General features: G+C 38.6%; 1 protein-coding gene across 1 annotated transcript; it reads left to right on the forward strand.

Moving 5' to 3' along the window:
• The first annotated feature begins 77 nt into the window (after positions 1–77).
• LOC113234009 lies at positions 78–7,067 on the forward strand. The gene is made up of 5 exons (XM_026469236.1): positions 78–93; positions 4,047–4,158; positions 4,851–5,117; positions 5,290–5,379; positions 5,793–7,067. The coding sequence occupies exons 1-5, from the start codon at positions 78–80 to the stop codon at positions 5,869–5,871; spliced, it is 564 nt and encodes a 187-aa protein (XP_026325021.1). The 3' UTR covers positions 5,872–7,067.
• The last annotated feature ends 14,598 nt before the right edge of the window (positions 7,068–21,665 follow it).

Raw genomic sequence — 21,665 nt, forward strand, 5'->3', positions numbered from 1 at the left:
AGAATAGATTTTCAACCATGTTAGTATTATGTAATATTATTTATGTATTGTGATTGTCCGGTGAGGATTCCATGAAAATGTTGACCGATGCCGGTACGTTTGGTTATTGTTAGACTTAGGATATGATAAGGATGGTGTCGGAGAACGGACTAGTTAACTGACAATTTTACAGAAACTCAACTTCATGGAACCCATTTCAACAAAAGGAGCTCTGAAAGTGATCTTCATTCCGGTGTAATTAGGCTTATACTTTACTTATTACTTATTTCAACCAATAGCACCATACAGTGGAAACGAGTTTCCCACACCGGACGCGATGCGGTGCGTTGTCGATCGCAACGACAACTGATCGTATTCCGCGCCAGAATACGGTCGACAGTGCTGTGGTCTCAAATCGAAACCAAACGGGCTAAGTAAACGGATACCCGTTATTTCCACCTCGCATAACCGTCTGACGTCGTCCACTGATAAACCGAGCCATCTTGTGAGTGAGGGTCACTTAGCTCCTGTTTACAGATAGTTACCTATTTCACTATAAATGAAATTTTGTAGCATTTTGTAGTTCCAATGAGGGGTTTGGCTAAGGATAAGACGGTATATTTTTATATTAAATGACATTTGTTATAACATATGTGTTGTCGTTTATACTTACTCTATTATGTGTTGCACTAACAGTACCTATTTGTCCCACAAATGTCTTTTAGGTTTCTAACAGAACACCTGCATGCTAATTTTGATTCAAGTCGGAACCGAACCGATCGGTAGCCCACCCGAGTCTCGAAACCAGACTGGTTTCTGAGCGAGAAGATGAATCTGATTCCTACTATATCTATCTAATTTGTGAGTTAAATCAACTATTGTTCCGATTTGAAAAGTCAAAAGCCATTCCGATCATTTCCGATCGGCCACTTGTGAATCGCAATCATGCGCCTTGACTCGGAAGAGACGCTGTTTCCGATCGGGAGAATCATGCAAAATCAAGCTGCAGCTCAACATAGCGAAGCGGCAATGTTTATCGTCTTGTCGATTAGCGATACGCGACTTTGAATGTTACTAACACTAATCATTCGAATGGGCAAATCATTCGCCGAAGTCGAATCGAAGCACAATCATTCACAAGCATGAGTCGAGTGATTATTATATCGGAACTCCACCAGATCATTCGCCGTGTCCATATCAAAATATCCCTGTCCCCGTCATATTCACGAATATCGTTGTGCTCTATGGAATCTATGGGTTTTAGTATTTGAATGATCGTTCTCATAATTCGAATACGAAAATTAGTATGTGTTTACTCGAATGACCGGATTAGTAGTTGCTAACGAGTCGAATATTGAAACCGTGACATCAACTTATCCGAAGAATAAAGTCCGATGTGATTATATAGCGAAAAGAGAATAAGTACGTTACGAGAATAATTACGTTATTCAAAGTAAGGCGTATGTAAAGGTGTTTTGAGAATTTATGTATCTTATTTCATTTCGGAAATATAAAATTGAACAACGGTCGATCCAACATCCACAGCGAAGAAGAACGAACGAAATGTACTATGTCCTGAGAAAAAGTAGTCTTGCATATGGATCTTTGTTCTACGGATGAGGCGACATGCCACGCCACCAATTTTTTTTTGTTGTGATATTAATATACGGCTAACGTATACGATGTACATGTCATTTTTGTGAATGTACTACTATTAGTTTAAAAGAAAAAAAAAAACATTTCCGGTGATGTGGGTACGGAGAATGCTCTACAGCCGCGCCACCTATTATTAATACTTGCAGATGCAATTTTAGCAATTTTTCTGAATGTAGCCACTGTACAAATGCTGTGTAATAAGTACATTTAAAAATAATTGATTAAAAATATATTATAGAATTGGACAATTGAAATGTAACAGAATTCACTTACATTTTGCCTATTTTTTTGATATGTACATAGTACAGAGCATTCGTATATTGGCCACATTCAGAAAAATTGCCAAAATTGCAATCTACAAGTATTAATAATAGGTGGCGTGACTGTAAACACCGTACGCCGTACTGCACGCCACCGTAAATGTTTTTTTTTTTCTTTTAAACTGACAGTAGTACATTCACAAAAGTCACATGTACGTCAGCCGAACATTACATGGGCTATATCATAATAAAAAAAATTTGATGGCGTGGCCACAGAACATTACGCTTGAAATTATTCGCAATCGTGGATCGCTATTGTCGATTATCGAAGCTGAGACTGTAGTGTAAAAAACCAGAATATAAAATGTTTGATTGTGAGGTACTGCATGCAACAAAGCCTAAGCGCATCTCTAAAAAGAAGAGTAGACAATAAGAAAGCAAATTACCGGTTATTTCATGGAGTTTTACGGAATTTATGGTGTTTGTTTGGTGTTTGATTTCAACGTAGGTAAGTTGCTATTCAGATATAAGCGATATTCGCTACCGCTGCTGTGGGTAGCCAAAAGTATTAATTACCACAGTTAATGGATTATCCCGCGCGGGTATTTGTGTGAAGCTCCGCGGCTAGAGGGAAACTGAAATACCGCCCACGGCGGCGGTATTTATTAGCTCGCTTTGAGCAATGGTTTCGCCCACAGAACAATAAATGTCTTAAAACCCTTCTATCGGTTTAGTGGGCGTGACACGTGGGCCATCAATACCAAGCAGTAATGACGTCGCCAAGCAGTAATGTGAGCGTTACAGCGTTCCGGTTTTGAAGGGTAAGGGTGCTAGTGGAATTACAGGCATATATTCATTGCTAATATATATTATATTGCATCAAGTGACGGGTCGGACAACTAGAGTTGCCAAATGATGTGTCGGGGCGACGGGCGCAGTGGCAGTGTCCCTCAGATCTTTCCGATTTAAAGCTCTGCGTGGCGCTGCAACTGTTATGGGCAGACGTGCCGCTTAAAAGCAAGCGCAAGACGTGTTCGTCCCGTTACTTAGTAGCATAGCAAAAAAAGCACGGGGAACCCAGCGAACTTCGTCGTGTCAATTATCTGTCACAAACCCTCGAAAATAGTATTAGGTATTTATATCAGTATAATATAATATTTTTCGTTGATTCACTAACCAGAATAATCCTGAAGGTTTATTTAAAAAAAAAATTGGACAGATACTTTATAATAACGTAACCAAGATATTTGAAATTGCGTGTCCAACGTTATCATTACTTAGTTAATAATTATATTCACTACATATTTATCGGCAATACAAATTTAAAATTCAAGAATCCTTGTCTATTACATCTCATAATGAGATATAATAAATCTGTTATATATTACTCTGCACTGAATAAATGAAGGAGACGAATAACTGAATAAGACTCGGTCATAAGTTTTTTTTTCCATTTTTCGGAAAATGAAACACACTACTCTTTATTCCGTTTAGATGATGATAAACAGCCGTACACATCACAACTCACGAATATTATGCATAGGAACGTACACTGATGGTATATATTAACGTACAAGTTTCTTAATGAATAAATGAAAACTTTATTCAAATATCAAATCCGTCTTAATGCGAAAACGGCTCGCCGAGAGCCTTGTTGCCGTTCAGTCAACATGACCGTCAATGTGCGGGGCATGGTGCGGTATCTAACGCTAGGGAGGGGCGGAGAGTGTCCATTCTCGTTACTTTTTGTTCTCTAACAGAAGTGAGATGTCTAGACGGGCGAAAATCAAGAAAGTCTCTAATCAATAGCGGTACCCGCATAGGTTTTCACAGAATACCGTGTGCGGTAGCAAATGTCACGTATGTCTGAACAAGTCTATATATCGGTAATAGCGCATTTACACTGGGTTGACAGGTGATCGTCGCTTGCTCGCCGAAGGCTGCAACAGTGTGAACACAGTTTTATGACCGTAATTCGCTACTGAAGATGGTGGAGTAGACCATGTAATCTAATGGACACGCGAATGATTTCAAAATGGTGATTTCGCGATGAACGACACTGAATCTTGACTATCCACAACCATAGCGCGTTTTCCCGGTGGCTATTAATATAAATGGATAGATGTTAATGGCAATTTTTGGTGAAAACAGGCTGGCGAGATTTCAATTCTCACTTGTCACCTCGTTTCGTCTCGTCAAGCCTCGCTGATGGAAATGTCGACAGGTCGCCTACGTTTGCCTGCCAAAGATGCATCTACCCAGTGTAATACAGTCGTTTGACGGCCGTAGTTGACTGCTGAAATGGACCGAGTCGACTAGGTGTGATCACTGTCGGACGACTCGGTCGCCTTAGGCAAGCGACTCGCGATCAGACTTGTATTTATGACTAGGTGGTTTCGACGAAGGTGAATAGGAGTCGACAGCGGTTCCGTCGGCAAGGCGAACTAGGTAGTTTGCCGAAGGCGGCTGTTGGTCATGAGCATAAATATGCCATTAATTTATGCTATTGGTTAAGCTCCGTCACACCCTTTTGACGTGGCCGTTGTACACTTTCATGTGTCCATTACAATACGCGCGCGCCGTCTTGCTTATGGCGCACAGGACCGCGAAGGAAAACATTTGTTTCGAGTTCAAGTTAATAAGTTTAAAAAAAAAAAAGGTATTTAAAGTGCTCGTTTTAGACCCACTTTCTGTTACTGATATAATATACCCTTTCCGTTATATCGCGTTAACGGTAGGTCCGTTATAACGCGATACAACGGACGGTTTAAAGTTTTCGAGAAAACTAAAAATTGATTTTTTTGATTAAAATGACAAGTATGCAATTAGATATTTTGCGTGGCACACGAGGTACGGATCCTTCGGCTTGCGAGTCGGTGGTGACGCGGATCCGGCCGCGCGAAGGTGCCGTACCTCGTGTTCCGCGGCGGAGCTCTAACGGGCGCCCTCGCGCAGGCGCCGCTCGCTGCGGCCGCGCCGCGCAGCCCCCGCCGGCGGCGGCGACGCCTCGCGGGGCCCCGGGGGCTGCAGCGCCAAACGCAAGCGGGACCAGTTCGCCGAGAACAGTTCGCTGAAAACTAAGGGAGCCCAGAAGGCGTATCCGGATAATACGGTTAGCGACAAGATCGCGGACGACGGTGACGCTCATCGCGAGGCGCGACGGCTCCGCGCGAAAAGACTGCGCGTGGGCGAGGCGCGCTTCGGCTCAGCGCCTTCTCCGAGGTGCGTTTTTACATTCTGTGAAGCGATTGGATACGTCGTTTATTATTTGACCTAAAATTAATACTTACAATTGCGTGACATTAAATTTAGCCACAAATAGAGGTCCGGTTCTTACAAAAGAACGATTGTATTGAAACGCAGTCGAAAATGTTAGAACCTTGGGCACGTGCAGGTCCGTGAAGTCGGAGGCCGAGCCGGCCGTCGCCCAAATGCTCATCCGCGCAGACGTGCACGCGCCGCCGGCAGACGTACACGTACCGAGGTACTGTTCAACGTACAGTTACGGCAATTACATTTTCTATTTTGCATCTCCGATCTATAGCTGTCTCTTTCTCCTTCTCCGACATTGCTTATGGAAATGAAAATACACTTTGACAACAAATATGACTTGTAACTACGCCTCTTAAATTCAGTAGATATTTGTTCAGTCCCATCTAAAGTAGAATCAAAAGTAGAGAAAATGCAAACTTACGAATTTGTCCCATAACAGTAAGAGCCTGGTATACGTTGGTGAGCTTAAATGTTCCGATTTTGGTTTTTGCTTCCCTTTATTAACTTCAAATAGGACGGATTTCGATTCGAGACCTTTTCACTTCTGTAATTTACATGCTTCGAGCAAAATGTAAGTATAAAATACATTTTTTTTTATGCTCGACAACTGCGCGGTAAAAGCAGCAGCGGCAGCGGCAGCCGCTCCATGTCGCTGACGTCGCCCGAGGCCGAGCGCGAGATCGCCTCGCATCTCTACGGCTAACAGAAGCTACCGACTACAGTGCCCATTCATTTTTCGTATGTAAAAGAATAGTTATGTTTGATTTTTAAAAGTGCGACATCCCAATGCAACGTCGTGCCTTTATTAACAATGAAAAGATTTGTTTTGGTTTTTAAGACGGATCATAATGATTCACGTTAGTTTCTGAGCAACTCGTATTTGCTGATTGTGAACGTCGAAACTCACTGATAGGAGATAGTTATTTCGGAAGACTCACGTGCGTTTCAAGTGAGCACGAAGGAATTTTACGATTGTACTTAGTTATTTTTTATTTAAATTTTTATGTGGTAACTTCATAAAATGTGGACCCGGGCCTTATTCCAGCGTAACCATTATCGAGTTGTTATAATTGAATAATTAGATATGTAAAAAGGCATGATGGAGGCGGATTCTGTAGCAAAAAAGTAAATTTAGCCAGTTGTAGTCACAGAACAGGCTAAATTTACTTTAGAACTTGATTTAACTGATGCAGTGTTTTAAAGTTATGAGTGTTTACTGTCCGCGCTTAGCTAATGCTACTCTGGTAGCACCTTTTTCAATCTCGAAAACCATAGCACCTAGCATCAATTAGATCACTTCCAGAAAAAGTCACGGTTCAGCCGGTTCTAGTAGGAAATCGATTGACTAAGGTTATGGTTACTGTACACGCGAATTCGGATGAAGTCCTTGTGGGCGTTTAGTGTTATATGATCAAATGTAAACATTAATTCTAATTGATGTAATTCATGTAAATCCCACATCAAAATAAATATCAAATCGTACTTACTGCTAGTGTTGAGTTCCGTAGCAACTTTCTCCCACTTTTGCCGAGAAATATTTCTGTTATGATCATTTCTGCCTCTCATATCCATATCCCACAAACACTTGTTCTCGTACACAAGACTTATCAATTTATCGTTATCCATGGTGTAATAACCAAATTACTCGAAATTCAAAGGACGAAAACACCCAAAACTGGCGAATGTCGCACGACAAAATCAAACGAGTTTGAATGCTCAACTGGTTCTGACGATGTCGTGCATGTTCTGACGTATTCGTCGTTGTCATTAAAAAACATGCGTTCGTTTGTTCGGCTGAAGTCGTCAGAATATATTTTCGTCAAAACTCGCATCCATAGTAATCGTAGCTTAAAAGATGATTTTTTTTATCTGATTCGTTTAAAATTCATTAATGGTGACCATGGAATTAGTCAAGATTTTTAAAGTTATTTTTGAGATAGTAATTTTATTTCTTGTTTATTTTTAAAAGGCCTACGGTTATTGATTTTGTTAGTAACACGAATAAACAGATTTAATTCGAAGTATGTTTTTGAATTATTACTTATTGTATTGCCTGTGACTTTTGGAAGTAATTTGTTAGCACAAAAATGATGAGAAACGAGCATGAGTAAAATTATTAATTAAAATGAGTGAAGTGTAGCTGTAAGTTTAAATGTGTTCTTGTGTAAAAAAACAGACCGTGCATACTAGAAAGGTCGAGGAAAAGAAGAAATTGATTACTACAAACTAGACAGATTTTTGTAGCGGAAGCAGGTGTGACGGGCTGGTTTATGGTTTCTTCGCATTCCAAGTGATCTATTGATTCTTCTCCAACCGAAGTCAAAGACTACTCCGATTTCTTGTCGCGTTGAACACATCGCACTTTTGAAATGACTCTGATCTAACTAACGAAATTAACAAAATGAGTATACTGTAAAACGACAAATCATTGTTCACAAGGTTTATTAATCTGGTACGGCCTACTAAAGCTCGAATGGCACAGACTCGCTTTATTGGGTCTCTTTCATATCTTTGAAATTCCACTCCCTGCACCGACGTGCCTAAGTAATAGTCGCATTCAGTGTTGATTTGTTTCTGCAAAAACAACACTCTACCACCGTTGCCCGTTTATGTTTAGATTTTTACAAACGCGACTTACTTTGCGACTTGGAGGACTTTCTTTCGCAATTCAAGATCATAACATTTTGATTACGGTTCCACAGGTACATTACAGTAGTGCCACCCTGACCAACGAGCATTCGCCTGTAGTGTCACATCCAAGGCTCGATTTTGTTTGAGCATTACATTACAATACTGTCTCTCATTGGAACGGTGCGGCAAGTTCTCAATTTGAACAGTATCCGACATGGTAGGTACAAGGTACTGTTTTATGCAGACTGTCGCCGCCATCCTCCTGTTACTACTTTTCGTAAGGAAATCCTTAGAGCTACCTTACTCGAGGCCCGTGCACAGTCGTCGAAAGAGGGGTCGAAGCTTACAAAATAGATTTCGGATGAAGAACTACCAGCATTGTATCAATCAACAGAATTAACTTATTATTTAACTAACAGAATTATCATGCGATCTGATGAGGGAAGTCTCACAACTTTTTTATTTCTTTATTTTTTTATTATACACGCCTGTCTATAACAGTTGCAGTGCCACACAGAGCTTTAAATCGCAAAGATCTGAGGGGCACTGCCACTGCGCCTATCACCCTAAGACCATAAGTTGACAAGTCCCATGTGCCTGTTTTTTTTTGCAATTGCACCAACACCTTTAAAACCGGAGCACAGTAACTGACATTACTGCTTGGCGGCAGAAATAGGAAGGTGGCAGTACTTCCCTGAACGAACCTTTCACAAGGAGCTCTACTGCTACTAAAGTTATTGACCTTAAGTCTCAAGAAGGGCTGATTTGGTGATCCGCCTCCTTGTTCTTTTTGATGTTATATATGTCTTCATTTGAAAAAATTCAATTTTGTTTTAATTGCAAAGACGAAGACGCTCTGAGGCCCAGATTGTAAATTGCCCTAACCGCACGTTTCTACAGTCAGTCTTGCAGAAACGATTGTATTCACTTCAGCGGCATTACCTATGCCAAAGCAAAACGCCGTATGTCATTAAACTGTTAAAGTAGCTGAAGTAAACCAGTCTAGCTGTTTCGACGTCTGAAGAATTTCATCTATGAATCATGCTAGGCAGGATTTGTACGCAGCTCTTTCTTTCAAAAACATTTTTATGCAAATGCAAATAATGTATTAAGAATTACCAAAAGGTCAATAATATTTACAAGTTACGAATACATTACGTTTTCTGGACTATTTTTTATGGGGATAGGATTCATTATTGATGTTTTCCAAAGTAAGGGTTTTTCAGTGAAACAAAAGACATGAGTATGAGGGATATTAACAGTATCATATCCGCACTAATGCTACGCGATCCCAATGCATTGGATTTTATTCTAAGAATAGCTCTAGCAAAGGCGCTTTTGTCAACGGGATAAGTTTAAATGTTGATTCTAAAAGTTGGCAATTTTGACATGGAACGGGCTTTGATCTCCATTTTCTCATACCTACCAATTGTACCTGTTCTGAGGACCGCACTAGGTGTAAAAAATAATAATGGTTTTTCAGGAACATTATTGGGACTAATATGTTTAATAAAAGACCAAAACTGGGATGACAACGAATGATGGGGTGTGATGACACATGTCCACTTGGCGTACAAAAAGTGCCTGTTAAAAAGTAACAGCAAATAATTTTTATACATTTTAAACTATTTAAATATTTATGCGCTGTTGTCTTTCTTTAACTCACGGATACTGTTCGAGTTCTTAGGTTTTCGCGATTGTTATACATAGGAATGAAACTATTTTTCCGGATTTAAATCGCGTATATTTGTTTTTTCAAACAAACCGTTTTGTTTGAAAAAACAAATATACGCGATTTAAATCCGGAAAAATAGTTTCATTCTCACGGATACTGTTCAAGACAGGTTCATGACCAGGTACATGAGAAGAATTGAAGGGGCCGCAACAATAGTAATAAAACCTTTATTTGTCTCAACACATTAATAAATAATGTAAGTACGTACGCAAAGTCTATATACATTACCATTTAGTTTAGTACCACTTCATAGATAGTGATAAACAAAATGGCGGAAAATTTTACATACTACGTATACATATTACGAAAATTTTACATTTTACGTACATCGAGCCATATTTAAAACTATAACAAGGACTAACTTGCACATTTTTTGTATTGTATCTAGCTACATATTAACAGTAAATTTCAATAGTCAGCACAACTCAAATGATTGCAGTATGGATATTAATAATACTTATATGTGGATAAATCTTCACATTCAACCACCTATAATCACAAAGTCCGTTTTCAAGGATTGCATAATCGGCGTAATGTCAGAGGTTTCGAAAAATAAATGAAATTGCAGTCTCAACAGATGTAACTATTTCGCCGCTCCGGGTAAAATGATATTTGCCGCCCTTTACAATGACACCATAAAAGTTATGAGCATATTATACTAGAGACGGGATAGTGTACTTTTAACCGGCCGACGACTTATGTATGTACTATTGTATAGGCCACTTGGGGCTAGTGAACGATTATACCTTTCGTGACTGCATATTTGTAAGTATGTTTGTCCAAAAATTTATCAGAAACTACTCAATCACTTTAGTCGAAAAACGTCCACTGCTGAATACAGGTTCCACCAAAAATTACTCAAAATAATAAAATAAATCAGAAGTTTAAAAGATTTGTACAAAAATGTTACAATATGTTTTCGAGACAGCCATGATGTCCTGGCATCTATTTTGGGTCAAGGTGGATCGCAGATATTTTTTTATTATTTTTAACTTGGAAAAGTTTATCTCAGCACTTGCAATGGTTACTGGTAAAGTTAATAGAATTCTGAGAGCAAAACTGACATTTGGACCAAATTTTAAATCTGTTCTATATTTAAATAAAATCGGTAAAATTATATTATATACAAGGCTTATTAGGAGACAGCATTAAATAAGTTATAAGACAGTACTTTAAATAATATTGTTGTTGTTGTAAAATAGTAATAAAAAAACCGCAGAACATACGTTTAGTTCGGGTTCGGGCAACGAGCTATCGAGTGCAACATCCTGAATGACAAATTGTCAGGCCGAATTACGAACAATGATCTGCGCTCGAAAACACGAATCGTAGATGTGGGCCAGCAAGCGGGTAAACTGAAATGAGTCGTGGGCTAAGGCCACCACAGAATGGATTCCCAAACTTAGAAAGCGACCATGCGGCAGGCCAACAGCGTCGATGGGTAGAGTAGACGAGCACCTAAAAGACTGGACTTCATTGGTGCAAAACAGAGAGGTGCGGAGAGAGGGGAGGGAGGCCTTTGCCCAGCAGTGGGACAGTGTTGGCTTGAAAAAAAATTCAGTGGGTATGTTTTTCATTCGGTTATTTCCTTATTTTTGTTTGCATAAAAGTCTTCGGAAGGTGCCTTTGTAACTGTAGCTAAAATAACGCAATAATATTGAGAAGTAAGAGAAAGATCTTTATTTCACTTTTCGGAGCTCGTATTACTATCTACCCCTTAAACAGTAGTCAGATATAAAAGTTTAATTTAGAAATGAATTGAATTTCTGGCATACTAATTCGCAGACGACATAGCTGCTTTAGCTGAGAACGGTCAGCAGTTGCAAGAGCTAATATCGAGCATGGATGTAGTGTTTACAGAACTTGGACTAAAGATTAATATTAATAAAACAAAATTACTCACCAGTTGTAAAAATCCAAAACTCTATACCGTTAAACCAATCCTAAAGCTAAACGACAAACCATTGGATGAAATAACTAACTTTAGATACTTGGGCAGTTTGATAACCAGTGATTCCAGGTGTACCTCGGACATAGTTTCACGAATTGCAATGGCTAAAAGGGCTTTCATCAACAAAAAACATCTATTAAAAGCAAAAATTTCAAAAAAGGCTAGGAAACAATTAATAAAAGTGTATATTTGGTATTGCATTGTATGGCAGTGAGATGTGGACAATGACACAGAGAGACAGAGAACGATTGGAGGCATTTGAAATTTGGTGCTGGAGAATAATGGAGGGAATCAGTTGGATGGAAAGAAAGACCAATGAGGAGAGTATTAAGAATAGTGAACGAAAGGAGAAGTTTATTAAAGACAATAGAGAACCGAAGGGGGAAAATGTTTGGTCATCTGATGCGTTACGACAGTTTTCTTAGAAACATAATAGAAGGGAAGGTCGATGGAAAGAGGCAGAGGGAGACCGAGACGAAGTTATTTAGGTCAGATAAAGGAAAAAGTCAATTTCGTGTCGTATCCGGAAATCAAGGCTAAAGCGCTAAACAGAGATGACTGGAGATTACTCCACCGACAAGAGCCTAGATCTTAAATGAGAAGAAAGATGAAGAAGCATACTAATGTAGTTAGATAATTGCGCAATTATTAATTAAGTTGGTACCTTATTAATTCTATTACTCAGTTATTACATTTGTTCGCCATTTCCACGCCACCTTCCAAGCCTGTTGGAAAAATACCAGGCGAAAGACTAAGCAAAAAGTGTGCATTAAAGGTTTCAGTATGATAATGTGTCAGTGAACGGCGTCTGTTCAGTCTAGGGGAATTGTCTGATTTCAAATCACTTCTAAGGATATTCTATAACTTCGGTTTCGACTGTGAGGTTCATAAAAAAGGAGTCCAACGTTACGCTAGGCAACGTTGGCTAAGTTGGAAATTAAATGAAGAATGTGAGGGTCACATTTTGTTTGTAGTAGTTCAGTTGCTTGATTGGCAGTCTTCCTTGATACCTACTGTTCTTCAAATTCTTTGGTTATTGGGTCTAATTACGTAGCTGATTTTCGTAACTCGTTCTTTGTTCAAATAGCTACGGTTTCTTTTGCGTCGTCCTTGAGATAGTTCGTCGAGTTCTAAATGGAGTCGATTCGAAATTCGAGTCGAAAAAAAACTTTAAACTAAAGGTTATTATTATACAACTTCTGCGTACTTGGATGACAAAAATCCGTGGTAGTAACCCGTTTAGCTCATGGAGGTAGTCTCAATCTCTGATGTTTGAAAACAGAACAATAATATATTGTAAACGTTGAATGCGTACAAATGTTATTTTCAAAGAGCAACCCCTAGAGTTTTTTTGCTCATTCTTCTCAGGGGAATCTGCCTTACGAATGAGCGGTAGAGTTTAACCAATGTGACGATTTCAAGTGTAATAATGCTTACCTATGAAATAAAGATTATTTTGATTTTGACACCTATCAAACTATTTAAATATTTATTTATTTTTATAGTGTACAGTTCAAATTACGTAGTAAGTCTTCGTTTGATCACGTCTGCGAGCGTTTAGTCAAAGAGCTAAGTTATATTTTCCTGGTTGTTTATTGTCGGCTTAGTAACATTTCGTTACGCAACGATACGGAAAAGGCTGTAATCAATTTTTGTTTTGTGTCAATTGTTGCATTCAATTGTTGCATTGTGCAATACACAATATTCAACTACTGCTGGAAAACAAAAACCTGAAAAGAAATGTATTCTGATTTTGACAAAAACGAACGAAGGCTGAGACAACAAAATTATCGCCTGAAAATAAAAAATACTCCAAAAGTCAATGTCCAAAAGAAAATATTTCACCTTGACAACTTTTCTATTATGCCTATAGACAACAAATTAAATTATGTTAAATCAGCTCATATGACGAATACAGACTCACAAAACATTACTATTTGTTTATATGTCTTACATTATGTGAATTTATATACTATCGTTGATTATTTCCTCGCCACGTCGTCGTAGAGTGAAAGGAAAAGAATATAATCGGTTATTTTTTATTAAATTAAGTTAGATTAATTCCCCAACTCACGCCCTTACATTATGTTCCGTTATTTTCGTTACTTTCCATTTCGTTTCTGTTTAGTTACATGTACAATTTAAATGACAGAACACTGGTTAAACGACTATGAAGCAATTATTAACGTAGAAAATTATGTAATAGCTCGTTCATAAGAAAGAACTTAAGTAAAGGCGGATCAATGATTATTTTTAAGTGTAATGTAAAATTTAAAGAGGGTAATGATATCACAGATCTCTATTAAACGGACTATTGAGATTTCATGTATGGTATTGGATCAGTTTGTCATCTTATGTGTATACAGGCCCCCCTCTACTAATTACAACGAGTTTGAATTAATCATGGAAGATAATTTAAAACAGATGTTACCAACTAAAAAAACCATATTAGTCTGTGGAGATTTCAATGTAAACCTGTTGGAAAACTGTTCTACTTCTGTAAGACTCATTAATTTATTTAAAAGTTTTGACTTGATTAATCTTTTCTTGGAACCAACTCGCATCACTGCTTCATCGTCTACTTGTATTGATAACATTTTTTGCAACACAAACGCAGTACCTAATTCAATAATAAATTGCTTAAGATCAGACCATAGTGGCCAATTGGCAACTTTTAACGGTAAAATGGGCAAGAAGGTAGACCAATTTCTCTGCAGACCGATTACCACAGAACGAATCATTAGATTTCAAAATAATATAGACAATACTTTAAATTCCCTGCGCCATACACCGGAGGTTCCAAATATTTTATATAGCACAATATTTAATTGCATTAAAAACGAATTTAATAACGTGTTTACATCGAAAACACTAACTTTCCACGGGGAGACTAAATCGAATGACTGGGCAGCAGTAGGCATTCATAAGAGTAGGTCTCGTTTGTATGAGCTATATGCTATGAAAGCTTATAATACTAATTCCAGTTTTATAGAATATGTTAAGAATTATTCAAAAATATTTTAAAAAGTTTGTGTAGCTGCTAAGGTTAAGTTTCATAGCGATGAAATAAATTGTACAATCGAAAAATAAATCTAAAACTACATGGAATATAATAAATAAAGAGTCAGACAGGGTTAAACAACATGATAGCTATGTAGTTCTCAAATTAGACGGCAAACTTATTAAATCAAAAAATGAGGTAGCCCAAGCTTTTTAATAATTCTTTTCAGAAATCGTCGTGAACACTACAAAATCATTAAATTCCTCTCCATCTCTTGCTATCGATCTCCTAAAGAAAAATATTAAAGTTTGTGGCAGTGTATTTAATTTTCATCATGTTCATTCAAAAGACATCATTAAAGCTTTCAAATGCATACATATTAAAAAAACTGAAGATCTCTGGGGCATATCGACCAAAAGACTCGGTAATTTATCTAATTTCTCTTTCCCCTTATTTATTTAGCTAATGCATTCAATAGGTGCGTTGACGAAGATATTTTTCCCGATTTGATGAAATACAGTAAGGTTATTATATATTAAATTCCTTTATTCAAAAGCGGTAGAAAGTTGATCCTAGTAACTATAGGCCCCTTTCAATTCTACCAGCTTTAAATAAAATATTCGAAAAGTTTTTGCTGACTCAACTACTGTCGTATTTCGGTAGGAATCATATTTTTCATAGTGAACAATGAAGGTTTACTAGTGGTAGATCGACTAGCGATGCGGGGGTAGCTCTACTAAAACATATCTTTGATGCTTGGGAGAGGGTCCCAGAACGCTATTGCGGTTTTCTGACCTCTCAAAGGCATTTGAGTGCGTGGGCCATATTACTTTTATTAGGAAGCTGGAACATTACGGAGTAAGTGGTAAGGCGTGGGAACTTGTCTCGTCATATCTTAACGGTAGAATTCAGAAAGTAGACATAAATGAAGTGACTTTTTTGGGTTCTCCGATAAAAATGGGTGTTCCGCAAGTTTGAATACTCGGACCTTTCTTATTTCTCATTTATATTAATGATCTACCATTCTTTGTTAAGGACCTTTGCGAAATATTATTGTTTGCGAATGACACATCCTTGATTTTTAAAACAGACAGACATGACGTTACCTATGACAATATTAATGATACCCTTTCTAAAGGTAGTTTATTCATTTAATGTTAACAATTTATTGCTCAATGCAAAGAAGACAAAGTGTGTAAGAGCAGATTAAGCTCTGCTGCATACGTAGTCCGTAGAATACGTGAACTTACCGATGTTGCTACTGCTAGACTAGTTTACTTTAGTTACTTCCATAGTATTGTAATGTCCTACGGGATTCTCATGTGGGGTAAAGCGGCAGATATACAAACCATATTTGTGTTGCAAAAACGAGCGATTCGTTATGTTCCGTTGAGGTTCTCGGATTTCTCTTAGAGAAAAGTTTAAGGAGACTGGTACATGACGTGGCATCACAGTACATTTACTCAAATATTTTATACGCCCGTAAAAATATACATAATTCCGTTAAGAAAGAAGATAGCCATAATATTAACCTTAGAACTAAGTCCAAACTCGTGGTACCACATTTTCGTTTAACTAAGGTAACAGATTCTTTTATGGGGAACTGTATACGTTTTTACAATAAGTTTCCGGAGCACATATTACGATTACTATTCCCTAAGTTTAAAACTTACATTAAAAGTATTTTAATTGAAAAGTCATATTACAAAATTGTAGATTACGTGTTGGATACCTAAAGATGTATGAAAAGACAGCGTGAGTCTAGATTCCATACAAATATGATTCAAAATGTATTCTGTAGCATTTAAGTTTATTTGAAAAGGGAATCCCTAGAGTTTCTTGCTCGTTCTTCTCAGGGAGGTCAGCGTAGTGAACGAGCAGTAGCTTAAAAAATGACGTTTTCAAGTGTATATATTTTACCTATGCAATAAATGATTATTTGATTTTGACTTTGAATGAATATGACCCCTTAACCTTCAAAACCGGAACACAGTAATACTGCTTGGCGGCAGAAATAGGTAAGGTGGCAGTACTTCCCTGGACGATGTCTTTCACAAGGAGCTCTATTGCTACCAAGAGGTGTATGAACACATGACAACAAACACGAGTTACGTGAAATAGCGGCTAGCGACGAACTCGGGGCAGGTGCGGTTTACCACAATTATTAAGATACGTCATAGTGGCGTAACAATTTTGCAATTTCCATGCTTTGCACCGTGTTAGCCCACGGGACAATTGCCTAATCCCGTGGGAAATTGAAGGAATTCTGAATCACCTCGTTTTTATTAGTGGTTACAGCGTCATCGACGGTTTGCTATGACAATTGAAACTGAAATATCTACTCATACAACGTAAAAGGCAGTACGCGGCGTAAAGCCAATTGCATGACTCGCCTTTTCCAAAAACGTTCCCTCTGCTGAATTGTATCACTTCATTATTGAGGGACGTGATTTTTTTCTATACAGATAAGGGTTTTCTGAAGCTAATACAGCGATAATTATTTTGAGAAAGTTAATGTTTCACAAAACCGGAAATGCGGTGATAGTGAGCGGTGCGGATGGAAGGGGCGGCGCGGCGCGTGCGCACGCCCGCCGGGGAGGGGTCGGCTACGCCCTGCCGTTGAACGACCGCCTGTTTAAAATAAAACAGTAATTTCAAGGTGTCTAGTGCTTCAGCTTTTGGTCGCTACTAAAGAGATGTGCCTGACATAAAATAATCGTCGGCGGCGTCTGATGTTTTTTGACCAGGTTCGGCAGCGTAAAATCGACGTGGCATATATGTTTAAATCAACCTTTGTATAGAAAATGAAACTATTTTTCCGGATTTAAATAGCGTATATTGGTTTTTTCAAAGAAACCAACGTTTCAACGTGTCAGTCAACCATGACCATGGGACTTGTAAAGGGCCAGAAACGTTGGTTTCTTTGAAAAAACAAGTATACGCGATTTAAGTACGGAAAAATAGTTTCATTTCCTAAGGTTAACAATCGCGAAAGCTTAAGAACTCAACCTTTGTATTAATTTCCAACATTCTTCACACTTCGACTTGAAAGTAAGCAAGTAATGAACCTACTGTAGAATTCGACAGTCTAACTGTACAGGCATTCATGCGCCACTTAGTGGATTCTGCCATTGGTCAGTATGCCTCGCCATCTCAATTTGATTTTTTTAAAATTATTTATTTGTTTATTTATGACAAAGTTACAAAGAACCATAAATACTGCACTCGTACCGAAAAAAGGCACGACTATGCGTACTTTATACAGCAGTTGTGACTTTTCGTTCTGAGGGCAGAATACATACCTTATAGTCGTAGACTGACATAAGGACATAATAATATAATAACTCTATTTATTTACACGTATGGACCAGGACGTGTGATGCAACGTGGCTGTCCGTTACCTTACCTTCGTCGGAAACGTCGGTACTTGACCTCCTTCGGCCAAAAGTCCTCCTTCATGAAGGTCGACAGATTTTGAGTTGCTACTCTCACCACCAATGAATTAAAATTCACACTGTGGCTGGACCCAAACTGCTCAACTTTCAGGGCAGTGTTGGCGTTCACCCGTATGTACTCCACAATATCCGCAGACATCTACAATATACGTAGGTAGGTTAGCTACTATTATATATAAAAATAAATTAAGTTCCTGTCGTTGTACGGATTATACAAAACTACTGTATTGAAATATAGTAAATAAGAATTACGAAGATGATGCTTAATTAATGTAAAATAAATTTTCGCCATTCCGCTCTTATGCTGATCAAATACATCAACAGCTGCGGCGCGGGACAATCGTCAGTGGCGCGACAATATTTTAATCGATGAGTTGATGACAGAAAACGAGAGACAAAAATATTCGTCAGAAACATCATAATATATGTGTTCTATCAGCAAAGTTAAAGCCTTCCTAGTCTTAAAACAGTTTTGTTTGCAAGCGGAAATTGTAGATTGCAGTCCCATTCCTTTTTCTGATTAAACCTTTTGTTATTAACAGTTTTTGAGCGCCATTGGTTTACATGAAGAAGTACGCTGTGGGTTGCCGTTACTGACTGCGCGCAAAATCTCTTATGAAAGAGTTGCCCCTTATAGGAAAGTACTTATTTAGGCAATTTACACTAATGAACCCATATAAAAAGTTTTGGCAAATACATACATATACATGTATGTAGGTACTTCAACTTGGTAAATGCTATACGTACATTTGTTTGGTTTTATAAAGCATATATACTTTGAGAGTGTTCCAGACCCCTAAGCGAAATATCTATGTAGTAGGTAATAGGTTTTTGAATGTGTCTAAAGAAACATGAAGTACCTACGTAGTAGGAAGGTGTATTTTGCGGCTTTCTTCGGAAACATCTCACTGACAAATACAAGACTGTAAAAGAGATCTAGGTAACCAGCAGGGGGGTGGCCATGATGTGGGTCGTTGAATTCGGCGGGGGAGGCAGCCTTGAACTTCGTGACCTAGCCGTGTACATTCTTATACTAAATTTTACAAAGAGTTTACAGAGCATGGCTATCGTCAAGTCTGGTAGATATACCAGATCAGTGAGTATATATAATATCATTGTACCAGACGGTCTTTCATAACTAATTATTAACGCTAGGGCCACTACGAATTTAAATACGCGCCGAAAACTAAAGACTTCAAAACAATATTTGAATTTCCATACATAACTGCATCAGCTGTTCCAATTGTTTGTTTTAATAGCACACATTTATGTCGTGATAAAAGGTTTCGGTTCATACTAATATTGGGATGAAGAAACATGTGCAGGGTCCTCTGTGAATAGAGCCTCAGATCACTCTTCTCAACATTAAAAATTCTTTAAATAGAGACTTAGCCATCTCCTTTGCAGTGCGGTTAAAGGTTAACAAGTAAAAAATATATTAATTACTTGCTAATGTATAATGTGTGCGATTGTACCGGTGGAGCTACGTGATGTCTACCATCTCCAGAGTCGTCGCAAAAAAGTGCGCAAATACTTATTACCATTTGTACTCGAACTCGACAGAAGCCACAGGCAATTTATCGCGGAAATGTTAGAACTGCTGAGGAACACCTTAAGGCTATTGGGAATGTTCCCAATTTTTATGTACAATATTGAGTAAATAACGATTGTGGCGAAGATTAAAACATTTGGATTATTTAGGTACATTTTCTTGCTAAAAAAAAATGTCTTGTTACCATAGATTTAGTATATAATTTGTGCCTGTTACCTATTTTGATAAATAGAAATATTAATCGTGTTAGTTAAGTTAATGTTCTTTTTGCGATCATACGGTTAGGTGCATTTGTCGACCGACAACCGTCACAAGCGCCTGCGCTGTTGTCTGAGATACTGCTACGCGCGTCGTAGCCCGTAGAGGTCGGTTTAAATACACATTGGAGATGAAAGTTATGAGACTATTCCGTGCACGGAGACACATTAGATATGGAAATCCGTGGTAGCAGCGAGGATTGTAAGACCCAGCGGGGGTGCGGACTACGCCCGCCGACGTCGCGTAGCGGTTGGGAAATCGCCGGCAGACAGTAATTTACCTACTGCCTCATTACCCTATTGTGTACCTTCAGGGGTCAATAGTGATTGCTCAGTTATTGGGGTACTTACGGTCGAGTGTATAGATGTGATTTGTAGAGATTTCGATACGTTAGCCAAATACTAAAACAACTACGTGGCGTAAGTAAGTAAGAGAGCTTACTCGACCTTTGCGCCGACAGACACGTCGAAATGCAGTGACTCAGGTTCCTCTGACTCACTCTTAGAAGTCATCTGGCGATCGAGGTGTGAGCTTTCTTTTCGTACAAACTATTTTGTATTCTACATACACAATTATTTGCCTTCACTTTTTTGACTGTTTTAGTAGAATACACGAATTTGAAAATTTTGACATTCGTTTAAAATTATTTAAAGTAAGTACTTATTTGTTGATCCACTGGTTGCACCACCGTGGTTACAAGTATAATCTCTATTTCTGTTCGCTCCAAAGTTTAGCAAAGCTTTAGATTTGATTTGAAGCTGTTTTTTATAATAGCTGTTTTCCTTTCGCAATCACGCGTTTTGGTTTTGAATATTGAAACAAATTGTGGCGCGTGCATTTTAAGCAGGGTAGACTATATAGGTACCTAAAATACTAGTAGATATACTTATGTTATATTATGAAAAAATCCTTCAACGGCTAGTTCTGTATGTCGACGTGATACTGCACAATTACTAGTAGAACTTTAAACAATTTTTTTACATTTTTTTGATTATCCACCGTGAGCGTCGTCACCCTTAGGGCTAGCAGCCGTTGTGCGAGCTGGTTTGCACTGGTGAAACTCTTGTTCCTGACGTTATACACTTTAATGTCGCTTTGTATAGTTTCTTTTTCTCAAGATACAGTTAGGTAATTACCTATGTACTTAGTAAGTATGTGTGGTGGAGACCAAAATTGCTACTGAGCGTGCAGTTTAAAATTAAAAATATAAAAGGTAAATATGCTGAATAATACGAGTGAACTTATGAAAAACAAGTACGTTTTATTTTGAAAACTTAATATATAAGTAGTAGGCGGCACGAGAGACGCGGCCGGCGCGTCCTGTCTTCACTTAATTCACTAACAAATAAATTACTATCACTACGATTGCCTAGAGAGCTCACAACCGATCAACAATAAATTAGAAATAAACTAGTATCTACAGAACAATCACATATAATAATTTAAGACTGGATCCTCACACTCGCAAAACTTAGGAACTGTACATCGTAGAGTCACAGCGCAGCGAGTTTGAGAAGCGTTATTGAGTTCCAAGGCTTGGCCACCGACCCTTCAAGTGGCCGGCGGGATAGTGCTGGCCTCCAAGCTGCGACTAAGCATGCAGGTGCATCCGACGGCCACGTCGAACACCTTGGTCTTCACGGTGGAGTCGCTCTGCGGGTAGTTCACCAGCACTTTGTCTCGCAGCTCCACGCACTCCATCACGTGATGGTTGTGTGTATGGGCGCAGCACTCGTGACTGGGGATCATGCGGTCGCGGCAAACCCGCAGGGAGTCTTTCACGCACCGCACCATCTTGATGCGTTTCGGAATACGCCCCTCCTCCTCGTTTATTTCCACCACGATCGGGCACACTGTCTTGTTAATCGCCTCCCCGAGGTCCACCCGCCTGATTTCCCGGCCGGAGTAGGCCGA

The sequence above is a fragment of the Hyposmocoma kahamanoa genome, unplaced genomic scaffold (assembly GCF_003589595.1).
Source record: "Hyposmocoma kahamanoa isolate Upper Pololo Valley unplaced genomic scaffold, ASM358959v1 81, whole genome shotgun sequence".
NCBI classification, from domain to species: Eukaryota; Metazoa; Arthropoda; class Insecta; order Lepidoptera; family Cosmopterigidae; genus Hyposmocoma; species Hyposmocoma kahamanoa.

Bases quoted from the DNA above. Each gene is read 5' to 3' on its own strand.
- LOC113234009 (XM_026469236.1), top strand. The intron at 4,159-4,850 runs GTAATACAGTCG...GCCCTCGCGCAG, and splicing joins CAAAGATGCATCTACCCAGT to GCGCCGCTCGCTGCGGCCGC. The intron at 5,380-5,792 runs GTACTGTTCAAC...CGGTAAAAGCAG, and splicing joins GCAGACGTACACGTACCGAG to CAGCGGCAGCGGCAGCCGCT.